The 14,745-nt window shown below is 36.0% G+C and overlaps 1 protein-coding gene across 6 annotated transcripts in view; it reads right to left on the reverse strand.

The window, feature by feature from the left end:
- Positions 1 to 14,745, reverse strand: part of LOC105465254 (exocyst complex component 6B) — a 676,825-nt gene that overhangs the window by 215,509 nt on the left and 446,571 nt on the right. For all 6 annotated transcript variants that reach the window (XM_011713573.3, XM_071076900.1, XM_071076905.1 and 3 more), the window contains one exon: positions 1,909 to 2,050. In XM_011713573.3, the coding sequence (XP_011711875.1) occupies positions 1,909 to 2,050 (142 nt within the window). The remainder of the gene's footprint in view (positions 1 to 1,908; positions 2,051 to 14,745) is intronic.

A 14,745-nucleotide genomic window follows, 5' to 3' on the forward strand; every position in this document is an offset into this window, starting at 1 on the left:
TGAAATCTTGAAAATTGCTAAGAAAGGAGACTTTGTTTTTTTAACCACCCAAAAAGGTATATGAAGTAATACATATATTAACTAGCTCAATTTAGCCATTCCACAATGTATATATATTTCAAAACAACAAATGTACATGATGAACATATATAATTAAGAAAAAAAAACAGAGGAGCTCCTCCTCTAGAGCTTTGAGTAGCACTCTTAAGACATCATCTTCTGGGGTCTTACTGAATGCAAAAGATGTTTAGCTGGACTCCTTCATTCTGGTTGGTCAGAATTCCAATGTTTCTGTGTATGTTTCCAGTGACCTTTGGCACCCTTATTCATCTCACAGACTTCCAGTGGCTGTTCTCTGCCAAGCCTCACAGAGTTTCACTCTGCACATGGCTACTAAATTTTTTACCAAAGACTCAAGGGCTCTCCAGTGCTGATTAATAGAACTACTTCTTTGAACAATTCCTGCTCTCTGGTACCTTGCTCCAACAATCCCAGCTGTCACACCAGCCCTATAAGCCAGTCTCTGGGATTTTGCTTTTGTCTTTTCTTTGTAAAAACACTGCTTTTTGTTTGGGCTTTACTTTCCTATGTTACTATTTAGACAGTGTCCCCAGACAGAAAAATGGGGAGAATGGCAAGATTACCTTATGTGTTTCCCTTTCTTTGAAGTATCACTGCCTTTTTATGTCTTCTATCAAATGCATGAATAGGGTTGCTTCATGTAGTTCATTCAATTTTATAATTGTTTATGGCAAAAGGGTAACTTTAATACCTTTTACTCTGTGATGGCTATAACTGGAAGTCCTATTAATGCCTTTTTAAATTAAAAATAGCATTGCCAATAAAACCTTAATTTCCACATATCAAAAGTCAAGCAAAGGAAACCAGTAAGTAGTAAAATAAAAATGTGGGCCAAGGGTGTGAGCAGACTCATATAATTTCCCATTAGTTTAATTTTCTTAGAATAAAAAAAATTCCAAGAGTCATATCATTTCTTGTTCATTTTCATTTCTCACTGACAGCTCTTCATTCTTTCCTAACCAAAGCCTAATTTTGCATTCAACTTCGAGTAGATCATTTATGATGAGTCAACTACGCCAATAATGATGCTCCTATTTCACTTTGTCAGATACTCAATCTCCCAGCCTCCCATAGAGCTGGAAGTGATCATATGGCAATGTTTTGTTCAATGAGACATATAGGAAAGTTTGTCAGGGATCTCCTTAAAAGGTTCTTATTTTCTTAATAAAAGGAATAGGTGAAGACTGGTCCATTTCCTGTCTTGAATGTGGGTCTCTTCTGACTGTAATATAAATGAAAATGAAGAGTTCACACTCTAATTATACCAAAGGAGGAGAAACGAAAGACCTGGGTCCATAATGACATCATTAAGCAACTAAACCAATACAGCAACTGTCTGCCTTTGAGAAAAATAAAATTTATTTGTTCAAGCCACTCTAAGTTTTTTATTTCGTATAATAGAAAACATTTCTGATTAATTAATGCACACAGCATTTGTTCTTTAGACTAACAAGAGTTTGCATATAAGATGTAGCTAGTTTTTAAATAGAATATTAGAAGAAAGGTGTTAGAAGCTACATTCTTTTGAAGCCTTTGGACCAATTGGGTTTTCTTTAGTGTCTATTAAATGCACGCCTCCCTTATATCACCCTATAGATTGCAAACTTCCTTGTAGCTAGAGATCTTCTGTTTTAAATATGGATCTAAGCACTTCTGGGAGTTCAAATTAGCTTGCTGATAAATAGATGTTCCATAAGTTATCTCTGTTATCTAGGTATTCTTTGACTCCATTAGGAACAAGGACCCTAAACACCTAAAACATTTTTCCCCCCACAGAAATGAGTTTGCTGGTAAGACAAACAAGCACAGGGATGGTCATTGTCTTACGTTCACATTCTCTGACGTCCAAGTTGAACTGCTGTAATGCTCCCAAGGTGAGCTGCCGCACTTCAGCTTCCAGCAAAAGTTGCATCAAGGATGTAGCTAAATGCTTGCAAGCTGACATACACGCTGTCTGGGCCACCTTTCCCTGAAATACAAGAGTGTAAATCATAAAGTTAATGAATCTAACATAAATTAAAATAAAATTTCAACAAAACTTAAAATCACTTCTTTTTCAATTAGGAATTTCCCTAAAGTTCTCCTCATCATAATACCCTTCCATTCAAATAATCCTGGAATTAACATCTGATGGCAATCATCTCATATAATAGCTCCATCACCATCAGTAGCTGTAACACTAAGGTGAAATTCACAAAGCCCAGTTATTTAATCAAGAATTACTTCTTTTCTAAATTGAAAGCAGACAAACAATATTTGAAATCTTAAGTAAAGTGAGAAACAATATTCTACAATATTGTAGAATACAGTATTCTACAGAGAATAAATTTCAGAAACTTCCTTCCAAGTTAAAAAATTCTTGAAAATCAAATGTGAACAATAATCCCTACTGTATCTAGAAACCAGTGTTTACTGCTTTATGATTTAACACATATAAAATGAAAATAATTATGGCCGGGCGCAGTGGCTCACGCCTGTAATCCCAACACTTTGGGAGGCCGAGGTGGGTGGATCACAAAGTCAGGAGATCGAGACTATCCTGGCTAACACGGTGAAACCCCGTCAAACCCCGTCTCTACTAAAAATACAAAAAATTAGCCAGGCGTGGTGGCGGGCTTCTATAGTCTCAACTACTTGGGAGGCTGAGGCAGGAGAATTGGCATGAACCTGGGAGGTGGAGCTTGCAGTAAGCCAAGATCGCGCCACTGTACTCCAGCTGGGGGACAGAGTGAGACTCCGTCTCAAAAAAAAAAAAAAAAAAAGAAAAGAAAATAATTATTTAAAACAAAAAGGTTACCTGAAAAAAATAATTGAGGGGATGCATTTTGTTTTCTTGGAAAATACTGAGATTTATGAATATAAACTCTAAGTCAATTTTGAAAATATGGATTTTAAAATTAATATTTTAGTGTCTTCTTTAAAAGATTCAAGGTACTCTACATTTAGTGAATTATATAAATTTCATATCTGTTATTTATCATCTTTTTCAAAAGACAGGATGATATATGTTTTAAAAAGACTATGATCAATTTAGTGAATCATCCTTCTTTTTTGAAATTACAGAATCTTTCAGCCATACAGAAAAATACAGAATCATAAGATGAATACTTACGTATCCCCTAAACATTACAAATACAGTTTAAGACCCTGTGTGACCTCCTTAATCATTTTCCTCCCACTCCCCAGAGATGACCATTATTGGTATTAGGCATCCCATTTGTTTTTTAAAAGTACTATTATGACAAGTATATAACCAGAAACAATATGTTATATTATTTTACATATTTTGAAGCTTTCTATAATATTATGTAGGTCTTTCTGCAACTTCCTTTTTCAGTTGAATATTATGAATGTGAAAATTTTTGAAGTGTATTTCATCTAGTTGTAGTTTATTCCTTTAATTGTTCCATAGTATTCCTTTCTGGAAGTATACCACAATTTATTTGGCCATTCCTCTTATACTGGATATTTAGGTTATTTCTTTTTCTTTCTTTCTTTTTGTTTTGGCTATTATAAACAGAGTAAGTCAGTTCTAGTAAGAGATCATGAAAATGAAAGAGTATGACTACAGTGTCCCTTTTATATGTTTTTTCATATGTTATACTGGGTCAGTATGATTCTAGCAGGCTTTAAACAGAAAAACTATAAATAAAAAATATCACAATACATTTTAAAACTTACATAATTTTATATAATTTGGATAATTTCTTTGGAATTACTTTTTGAAGCTACTAGGATGAGGGGTATGAAGACTGTGATCCATAATGTATATGCTTGTATGTAAAGACAAACACAAGTGAAAGCTAGACTCCCAAATATCTGGTTAAATGACTCTGCTTATGGTATGTTCTGATTTACATTGTCCCTAGATATTTCGTAGAGTATTACTTCATTGCATAATCATCAGCACTTTATAAGTTTTTCTGCTAATTTTTCTACTAATTAAACAAAAGATATTTTATGGATTTTATGTCTTTGATTACTTTGTGGAATTGAATATTTTCTAAATTTGTATTTATTTGACTAAAATCTTATTTGTAGCATAAAAAATAATGATGACCTATTTTAGTATACAGACAATACATTTTCCTCATCTCTATGGTTTCATCTGTATTTTCTGATGGGCCACACTCTGGATGATTTAAAACAAAAAAGGAGTTAATTTAGAGATCAAGTAGAACAGATACAATAGAGGCAAAAACAAATTCTAAAGAGAAAAGTCACATCATGAAAGAAATCCACATTAAATTACTTGGTTTAAATTAAACCCACTAGAGACCTAAGACAGGCACCTCCAAAGAAAAACAGGGTTCAACATAATGGTCAGGCTATGCCCACTATGAACTTTCAGAGGGGACAAAGGTGTGAGACCAGCACAACTTACTGAACATTATTCCCCATGGCTTGCTTTTGTCAACTTTGTTGAAAATCAGATGGTCATAAGTGTGTGAAATTATTTCTGGGCTCTCTCTCTATTCCATTCCATTGGTCTGTGTGTCTGTTTTTGTACCAGTACCATGCTGTTTCGGCTACTGTAGCCCTGTGGTATAGTTTGAAGTCAGGTAACATGATGTCTCCAGCTTTGTTCTTTTTGCTTAGGATTTCCTTGGCTATTCAGGGTCTTTTTTGGTTCTATATAAAGTTTTAAATAGTTAATTTCTAGTTCTATGAAGAATGTTATTGATAGTTTGATAGGAGCAGCAATGAATCTGTAAATTGCTTTGAGCAGTATCGCCATTTTAACTATATTGCATCTTCCTACTCAGGAATATGGAATGTTTTACCATTTTTTGTGTCATTTCTGATTTATTTGAGCAGTGTTTTATACTTCTCATTGTAGAGTTCTTTCATGTCCCTGGTTAGCTGTATTTCCAGGTATTTTATTCTTTTTGTGGCAATTGTGAATGGGATTGGGTTCCTGATTTAGCTCTCCACTTTGGTGCTGTTGAATGCTATTGATGTACAGGAATGCTACTGATTTTTGTACATTGATTTTGTATCCTGAAACTTTGCTGAAGTTGTTTATTAGCTCAAGGAGCTTTTAAGCAGAGTAGCCATATACAGAAGATTGGAATCAGACTCCTTCCTTATACCATATACAAAAATCAACACAAGATGGATTAAAGACTTAAATGTAAAACCTAAATCTATAAAAACCTTGGAAGATAACCTAGTAAACACCTTTCTGGACAAGGGAACTGGCAAAGATTTCATGACGAAGACCCTACAAGCAATTGCAACAAAAGCAAAAACTGAAAAATGGGATCGAATTAAACCTAAGAGCTTCTGCACAGCAAAATAAACTATCAACAGAGAAAACAGAAAACCTACAGAATGGAAGAAAATATTCACAAACTATGCATCTGACAAAGATCTGATATCCACAATCTATAAGGAACTTAAACAAATGTACAAGCAAATAAACAAACAAACGCCCTTAAAAAGTAGGCAAAGGACATAAACAGCCACTATTCAAAAGAAGTCATACATGTGGCCAACAAGCATATGAAAAAATGCTCAATATCACCAATCATTAGAGAAATGTAAATCAAAACCAAAAGGAGATATCATCTCATACCATTCAGAATGGCTATTAGAAAAAAAAAAATTTTAAAAAACAGACGCTGGCAAGGTCGCAGAGAAAGAATACTTATACACTGCTGGTCAGAGTGTAAATTAGTTCAGCCATCGTGAAAAGCAGTGTGGTGATTCCTCAAAGAACTAAAAACAGAGTACCCATCAACCCAGCAATCCTACTATTGAACATATAACCAAATGAATATAAATTGTTCTACCATAAAGACACATGCACACGTATGTTCACTGCAGCACTATTCACAATAGCAAAGTCATGGAATAAACCAAAATGCCCATCAACAGTAGACTGAATTAAAAAATTAGGTACCTATACACCACGGAATACTACACAGCCATAAAGAAAGAATGAGATCATGTTCTTTGCAGCAACATGGAAGGCACTGGAGACCTTTATACTTAGCAAACTAAAGCAGGAACAGAAAACCAAATGCCTCAGGTTCTCACTTATAAGCAGGAGCTAAATAAAGAGAACACATGGTCACAAAGAGGGGACTAACAGATGCTAGGGCCTGCTTGAGGGTGGAAGATGAAAGAAGTGAGAGATCAGAAAAAATACCTATCAGGCACTATGCTTACTACCTGGGTGACGAGATAATCTGTACACCAAATCCTCATGACATGAGTATACCTATATAACAAACCTGTCTGTATACTCCTAAACCTAAAAGTTAAAAGAAAACAAACAAAAAATGAAAACAAACAAAAAAAGGTGTGAGACTCTATAGCTTTTCAACAGTGAGAGTAGGAATAGAGTGAATGAATGAAGCAAGACTAAAGCAGATGCCCAGAGACAGCATAGCAGATCAGAAATCAGAGAAAAGGTTAAGAAACTGCCATCTCTTGGGAAATACTACACACCAGATGTGCTACACTTAGGCACTTGATATATTTATGTAATCCTCACAATTACCCCCCCAAAATTGATATTATTCTTTTCTTGTACATAAATAAACTAAGACTCAATGAACTTAAGAAATTTACACAAACTCATACAATTATTAGGTACTTCTACCCAATTCTTTTTTTTTTTTTTTTTTTTTTGAGATGGCGTCTCGCTCTGTTGCCCAGGCTGGAGTGCAGTGGCACAATCTGGGCTCACTGCAAACTCTGCCTCCTGGGTTCACGCCATTCTCCTGCCTCAGCCTCCAAAGTAGCTGTAACTACAGGCGCTTGCCACTACGCCCGGATAATTTTTTTGTATTTTTAGTAGAGACGGGATTTGACGTCTTAGCCAGGATGGTCTCGATCTCCTGACCTCGTGATCCACCCGCCTCGGCTTCCCAAAGTGCTGGGATTATAGGCTTGAGTCACCGCGGTCTACCCAATTCTTAATCTGTGTCATTCCACAGATATATCTAGGTAATACATCACCTAAAAAGAAGTTATGTATTATAATGTGTCAGTGTATTACACTGAAACAGTTGGGCTAAACAGTTCCAGAAAATAACAGGGGGAAAAGGTGGTGGTAGTTCAGGAGCCAATTCTTCAAATGCAGAGTATCTGCTGGGTCATACTTTTTAACCTGTGGCCTAACATCCTTATCTAGAGCAAGATAGACACTTAAAGGACCTACTAAGCTGAACACTGAGATGATAAGAAAATCAAAGAGTTAAAAGCCCAATAAAGTCAGAGGCTGAGAAAACAGCATTTGAAAGTCTTGTTTTAGTGGCCAATAGAGACTGATAAGGAGAACCAAAGGTGACTGGGTAAAATGAAAATAGGATTGTTGGCCAGGCACCGTGGCTCAAGCCTGTAATCCCAGCACTTTGGGAGGCCGACATGGGCGGATTACGAGGTCAGGAGATCGAGACCATCCTGGCTAACATGGTGAAACCCCGTCTCTACTAAAAAATACAAAAAACTAGCCGGGTGAGGTGGCAGGCGCCCCTAGTCCCAGCTACTTCGGAGGCTGAGGCAGGAGAATGGCGTGAACCTGGGAGGCAGAGCTTGCAGTGAGCCGAGATCCGGCCACTGCACTCCAGCCTGGGCAACAGAGTGAGACTCCGTCTCAAAAAAAAAAAAAGGATTTTTCAGGGTCGGAAAGTACCAAGTTTGAACTTTTGTCTTTATCATTTGTTAGCTGTGTAATTTTGGTAAGCTATTTTATGCTTCTGACTCAATACTCATCTCAACATATTAAATCACATTAACTTTAACATTAACATGAAATATAGATTTGGTTTTCAAGACTGTATCAATATATATCAATCTGCTGTGTGCAATGGTTCACGCCTGTAATCCCAACACTTTGGGAGGTCGAGGCAGGTGGATCACATGAGGCCAGGAGTTCAAGACTAGCCTGGTCAACATGGTGAAAGCTTGTCTCTACTAAAAATACAAAAATTAGCCAGATGTGGTGGCATGCACCTGTAGTCCCAGCTACTTGGGAGACTGAGGCATGAGAATCGCTTGAACCTGGGAGGTGGAGGTTGCAGTGAGCCGAGATTGCACCACTGCACTCCAGCATGGGTGATAAAGCAAGATGCTATCTCAAAACAAACAAACAAACTATATATATATAAAATATTGTTTATATATATATAACATGTATATGTTTAGCTCTCTATTGATAAATACAGATCAAAGATGGAAGATCTCGAATATCTATCAAAAGCTAAACACATACATGTTATGTTACTCTGATATACTAGATTATTTAATTGCCCTCCAACCATTTTCCAAACTACTTTTTCTCAAGCTAATTCTTTATTTCCAAACAAAACTATAATTGCAGAAATGTATGGCTTCATTGTTAAATATTTTTCTTTTTCTGTTTTCTTTTTTTTTTTTTGAGACAGACTCTCACTCTGTTGCCCAGGCTGGAGTGCGGTGGCGCGATCTCACCTCCGCTTCCTGGGTTCAAGCAATTCTCTGCCTCAGCCTCCCAAGTAGCTGGGATTACAGGTGCCTGCCACCACACCTGGCTAATTTTTTTGTATTTTTAGTAGAGACAAGGTTTCACCATCTTGGCCAGGCTAGTCTTGAACTCCTGATCTCGTGATCCACCTGCCTTGGCCTCCCAAAGTGCTGGGATTACAGCCATGAGCAACAGCGCCTGGCCTGTTAAATATTTTTCTAGTCCTAGAAAGCAATTTGGAGCTTTGCTAATTCACAGTCCATCTCCACTCTTTCTCATTTCTGCTATCCATTAAAATGCTGTTCATAGGCTTTCTAAGAAAGAATAAACACAGACTCAAGCAATAACAAACAATTACAAGGCAATAAAAATTGGTGGTTTCACCTTTTCATTAAGTATTCTTAATATGATGCCGACTCATATTAAGAAGCTTACAGCCAAAATCTATAGGACAATGTATGAATTTGGAACATACGAAAACCTAATCTGACAAAATTTCCTATAAAACTGTCATCAATTGTCCTATAAAATTGTACCTCTAGGAACAATTTCAAGTCAGTCATAATTATGTATAGGCTATTATACCTTATGAAACTATGTAAATACCAGGGCAAAGAGATTGCACAATAATAAAGACAGAATGTCAGACAAGAGGAAAAATGAGCTATCACATCATATTTTGAACATATGAAAAATCTGTGATTTGGGGAGGTTTGGGACACAAGGTCTTGCAACTAATTCTATAGGCAAAATCATGCTGCCTCTCAATGCATTTGTAATATTTATGCACTCCAAGACAGTCAATAAATATCAACTACAAGAAATGAAAGTCAACTACGAAAGCATTTAAGTAGTTTATACTATTTCTCAATCTAGTTACAATAACTTTTTGTAAGATTTGAGAAGGGCAGAGGAGTAAACCTGTAAGAAAATTCACGTTAATTCAGAAGTCCAGATATTATCATAGTGATAACCAAAACTAGGCCTAAGTTAATACTCATAAAAATTCTCTTTTTATTTTTACCATGTAACTCTTTGGTAGCCAAATCAACTCATTTCCTTAAAAATATGCCCCAGATTCATATTCTGTAATTAAAATCACCCTCTTTAATTCCTACTCTTTCCCTATTTACTGTCTTGCACATTCAACTTATACCATAACACTTTGTACTGGAATATACATGCACTGTTATTTCACGAATGTACATTAACTTAAAAGGTACATAGTTTGCTCTTGAGACAAATGAAAATGGAAACAACATACCAGAACTTATGGGAGACATAAAAGAGCAGGTGTTAAAAGGAACGTTTATAGCAATAAATGCCTACATCAAAAAAGATGGAAGATCTCAAATAAACAACCTAATATTATACCTCAAATGAACTAGAAAAACCAAGAATAAACTAAGCCCAAAGTGAGTAGAAAGAAGGAAATAATAAAGATCAGAGCAGAAATAAATAACATAAAACTAGAAAAACAATAGAAAAGATCAACAAAATTAAGAGTTGGCTTTTTGAAAAGGAAAACAAAATCAACAAACTTTTTAACTATACTAAGAAAAAGAGAGATGACTCAAATAAATAAAACAGAAATGAAAAGGAGGCATTAAAGTTAAGTATACAGAAATACAAATGATCATAAGAGGCTACTATGAACAAATACACACCAACAAATTGGATATCCTAAAATAAATAGATAAATTCCTAGACATACAAACTACCAAGATTGAATCATGAAGAAATAAAAAATTGAAATAGATGAATAATGACTAAAGAGCAATTGAATCATTGATCAAAACCTTCTACAAAAGAAAAGGCCAGAACCTGATGGCTTTACTGGTGAATTCCACTAAACATCTAAGTAAAAACTATTACCAATCCTTCTCAAACTCTTCCAAAAAAATCGAAGAGGAAGGAAAACCTCCAAACTAATTTTATGAGCCCATCACGATCCTGATACATAAACCAGATAAAGATAATACCAAAAAAGGAAAATTATAGGTCAATATAACTAATAAACATAGATGCAAAAATTCTCAGCAAAATACTAATAAACTGAATTAAATAGCACATTAAAAGGAATATTTACCACGATCAAGTGGGATTTATCTCTGGGATGAATGAATGGTTCAACATATGCAAATCAGTAAGTGGGACACATCACATTAACACAATGAAGGACAAAAACTACATGCTTATCTCAGTAGATGCAGAAAAGGCATTTGAAAAAACTCAACATCGTTTCATGATAAAAAAGCTCTCAACGAATTAGGTATAGAAGGAATGTAACTTAATACATCAAAAGCCATATATGACAGTCCTATAGCTAATATCATACACAAAAGAGAAAAGCTGAAATCATTTTTTTGTAAGATTAGGAACAAGACAGGGGTGTGTACTCTCATCATTTCTAATCAACACAGTTCTGGAAGTGCTAGCCAGGGGAGTTAGTCAAGAGAAAGAAATAAAAAGCATCCAAATTGAAAATGAAGTTAAATTGTTCACCGACTGTTTGAAAAATAAATATGATCTTGAGAGGTGAAGCCGGCTGGACTTCTGGGCAGGTGGGGACTTGGAGAACTTTTCTGTCTAGCTAAAGGACTGTAAACACACCAATCAGCGCTCTGTGTCTAGCTAAAGGTTTGTAAACACAGGGATCAGCACTCTGTAAAAACGCACCAATCAGTGCTCTGTGTCTAGCTAAAGGTGTAAACACACCAATCAGCCCTCTGTAAAAACGCACCAATTAGCGCTCTGTGTCTAGCTAAAGGTTTGTAAACGGACCAATCAGCACTCTGTAAAATGGACCAATCAGCACTCTGTAAAATGGACCAATCAGCAGGACGTGAGTGGGGCCAAATAAGGGAATAAAAGCTGGCCACCCGAGCTAGCAGTGGCAACCCGCTCGGGTCCCCTTCCACACTGTGGAAGCTTTGTTCTTTTGCTCTTCACAATAAATCTTGCTGCTGCTTACTCTCTGGGTCCACACTACCTTTGTGAGCTGTAACACTCATTGCGAAGGTCTGCAGCTTCACTCCTGCAGTCAGCGAGACCACGAACCCACTGGGAGGAAAAAACAACTCTGGACGCACCACCTTTAAGAGCTGTAACACTCACTGCGAAGGTCTGTGGCTTCACTCCTGAAGTCAGCAAGACCATGAACCCACCAGAAGGAAGAAACTCCGACACATCTGAACATCTGAAGGAACAAACTCCAGACACACCATCTTTAAGAACTGTAACACTCACTGCGAGGGTCTGCGGCTTCATTCTTGAAGTCAGCGAGACCAGGAACCCACTGAAAGGAACCGATTCCGGACACAATCGTATATAGAGAGAAATCTAAAAATTCCACCAAAAACTGTTAGAACTAATAAACAAATTCAGCAAAGTTGCAGGATACAAAATAAACATGCAAATATCAGTTGTGTTTCTATACACTAACAACAAACTATCTGAAAAAGGAATCAAGCAAAAAATCTCACTTACGACAACTATTTAAAAAACTATTTTAAAAATTTAGCTAAAGAGATGAAATATTTGTATAATTAAAAGTATAAAACAATACTAAAAGAAATTTAAGAAGACACAAATAAATGGAAAGACGTATCATGTTCATGAATTGAAGGAATTAATATTGTTAAAATGTCCATTCTACCCAAAGTGATCTACAAACTCAATACAAGCCTTATCACAATACCAATGACTTTTTAAAAATAAATAGAATAAATAATGCTAAAATTCATATGGAACCACAAAAGACCCCAAAAGCCAAAGCAATCTTTTACAGAAATAATGAAGATGGAGTTGTCACACTACCTGATTTCAAAATCCAATACAAATCTATACTAATCAAGACAGTATGGCACTGGTGCAAAAACAGATACACAGACCAGTGGAACAGAACCAGGGCTCCATAATAAATCCACACATTTATGGTCAAAAAATTTTTGATAAAGATACCGATAACACACAATGGGGAAAAGACTCTTCAATAAATGGTGCTGAGGAAACTAGATATCCACATGCATAGGAATGAAATTAGTCCCTCATCTCACATTGTAAACAAAAAATAATTCAAAATAGATTAAAGACTGAAACATAAGACCTGATATGAAACTACTAGAAAAATATAGAGAAAAAGCTCCATGATATTGATCTGTACAATGACTTTTTTTTGTATATGACCACAAAAGTACAGGCAACAAAAACAAAAACAGACACATATGATTACATCAAACTAAAAAGCTTCAGGACAGCAAAGGAAATAATCAAAAGTGTGAAGAGAACCTACAGAATGGGAGAATATACTTGCAAACCACACATCTGATAAGGTGTTAACATCCAAAATATATAAGGAACTCAAACTCAATGACAAGAAAACAAATAAACTGATTAAAAAATGGGCAAAGGATCTGAATAGACATTTCTCAAGAGAAGACACATGAATAGCCAAAATGTATATGAAAACATGTGCAACATCACTAGTCATCAGAAAAATGCAAATTAAAACCACAATGAGATACCACCTCTCATTTGTTACAATGAATATTATCAATAAGACAAAAGGTAACAAGTGTTGGTGAGAATGTGGAGAAGAGTGAACCTTTGTAAACTGTTGGTGGAAATGCAAATTAGTATAGCTATTATTGAAAACAGTATGGAAGTTCCTCACAAAATTTAAAATAGTATTACTATGTGATCCAGTAATCCTACTACTGAATATATACCCAAAGGATATGAAATGAGCATGTCAAAAAGACACCTGCACTCCCATGGTCATTGGAGCATTATTCCCAATAGCCAAGATACGGAGATTACCTATTGTCCATCAATGGATGAATGTAAAAAGAAAATCTGCTATATATATATGTGTGTGTGTGTGTGTGTGTGTGTGTGTATACACACACACACATATACAGTGGAATACCATTCAGTCTTTTTTTTTTTTTTAGACAGAGTCTTGCCCTGTCACCCAGGCTGGAGTGCAGTGGCACGATCTCGGCTAACTGCGATCTCTTCATCCTGGGTTCAAGCAATTCTCCTGCCTCAGCCTCCTCAGTAGCTGGGACTACAGGCGTGCAAAACCATGCCCAGCTAATTTTTGTATTTTTAGTAGAGATGGGGTTTCACCATGTTAGCCAGACTGCTCTTGAATTCCTGACCTCAAGTGATCCGCTCACCTCAGCTTCCCAAAGTGTTGGGATTACAGGTGTAAGCCACTGCACCTGGTACCATTCAGTCTTATATTGTATACTTGAAAATTCATAAGAGTAGTTTTAAGTGTTCTGCATTAAAAAAGGATAAGTATGTGAGGTAATGCACATATTAAATACCTTGGTTTAGCCATTCGATAATACATACATTTATCCAACATCATATTGTACATCATACATATACACAATTTTTATTTGTTGATATGGTTTTAATATGTGTCCCCACTAAATATCATGTTGAACTGTAAAAAATTGAGAAAAAAATTTTTATCTTTCCTACATATTTTTCATTTCCGGTATTCTTTGCTCCTCCATGTAGACCTAAGCTTCCATTTTATATTAATTCTGAAAAACTTAATTCGATATTTCCTGAAATTCACGTCGTCAATAAATTCCCTCAGCTTTTGATTGTCTAAAAAAGTCATTATTACACCATAATTTTTTGCTCACTATAAGATTCCTTGGTGATGGTTCTTTTTCATTCTTTCAGCATTTTAATGGTGTCATTTCATTATCTTCTGGTTTGTATAGTTTCTGACAAAAAAGAAGTATCTAGTCATTTCATCACTTTTTCTCTTTATGTACTGTGTATTTTTTCCCTAGTTGCTTCTAAGATTTTCTTTTTTTTTTTTTTTTTTTTTTTTGAGGTGGAGTCTCGCTCTGTTGCCCAGGCTGGAGTGCAGTGGCGCGATCTTGGCTCACTGCAAGCTCCGCCTCCCGGGTTCCCGCCATTCTCCTGCCTCAGCCTCCCGAGTAGCTGGGACTACAGGCGCCGCCACCACGCCCGGCTAATTTTTTTGTATTTTTAGTGGAGACGGGGTTTCATTGTGTTAGCCAGGATGGTCTCGATCTCCTGACCTCGTGATCCGCCCGTCTCGGCCTCCCAAAGTGCTGGGATTACACTAAGATTTTCTTTTCATCAGTTTTTCAGCGTTTTTTTTTAAATCAACTTGCAAAAAATTTTAGTCACTATTTCTTCAAATACTTTACCTA

Source organism: Macaca nemestrina, chromosome 13 (assembly GCF_043159975.1).
Source record: "Macaca nemestrina isolate mMacNem1 chromosome 13, mMacNem.hap1, whole genome shotgun sequence".
Classification (NCBI taxonomy): domain Eukaryota; kingdom Metazoa; phylum Chordata; class Mammalia; order Primates; family Cercopithecidae; genus Macaca; species Macaca nemestrina.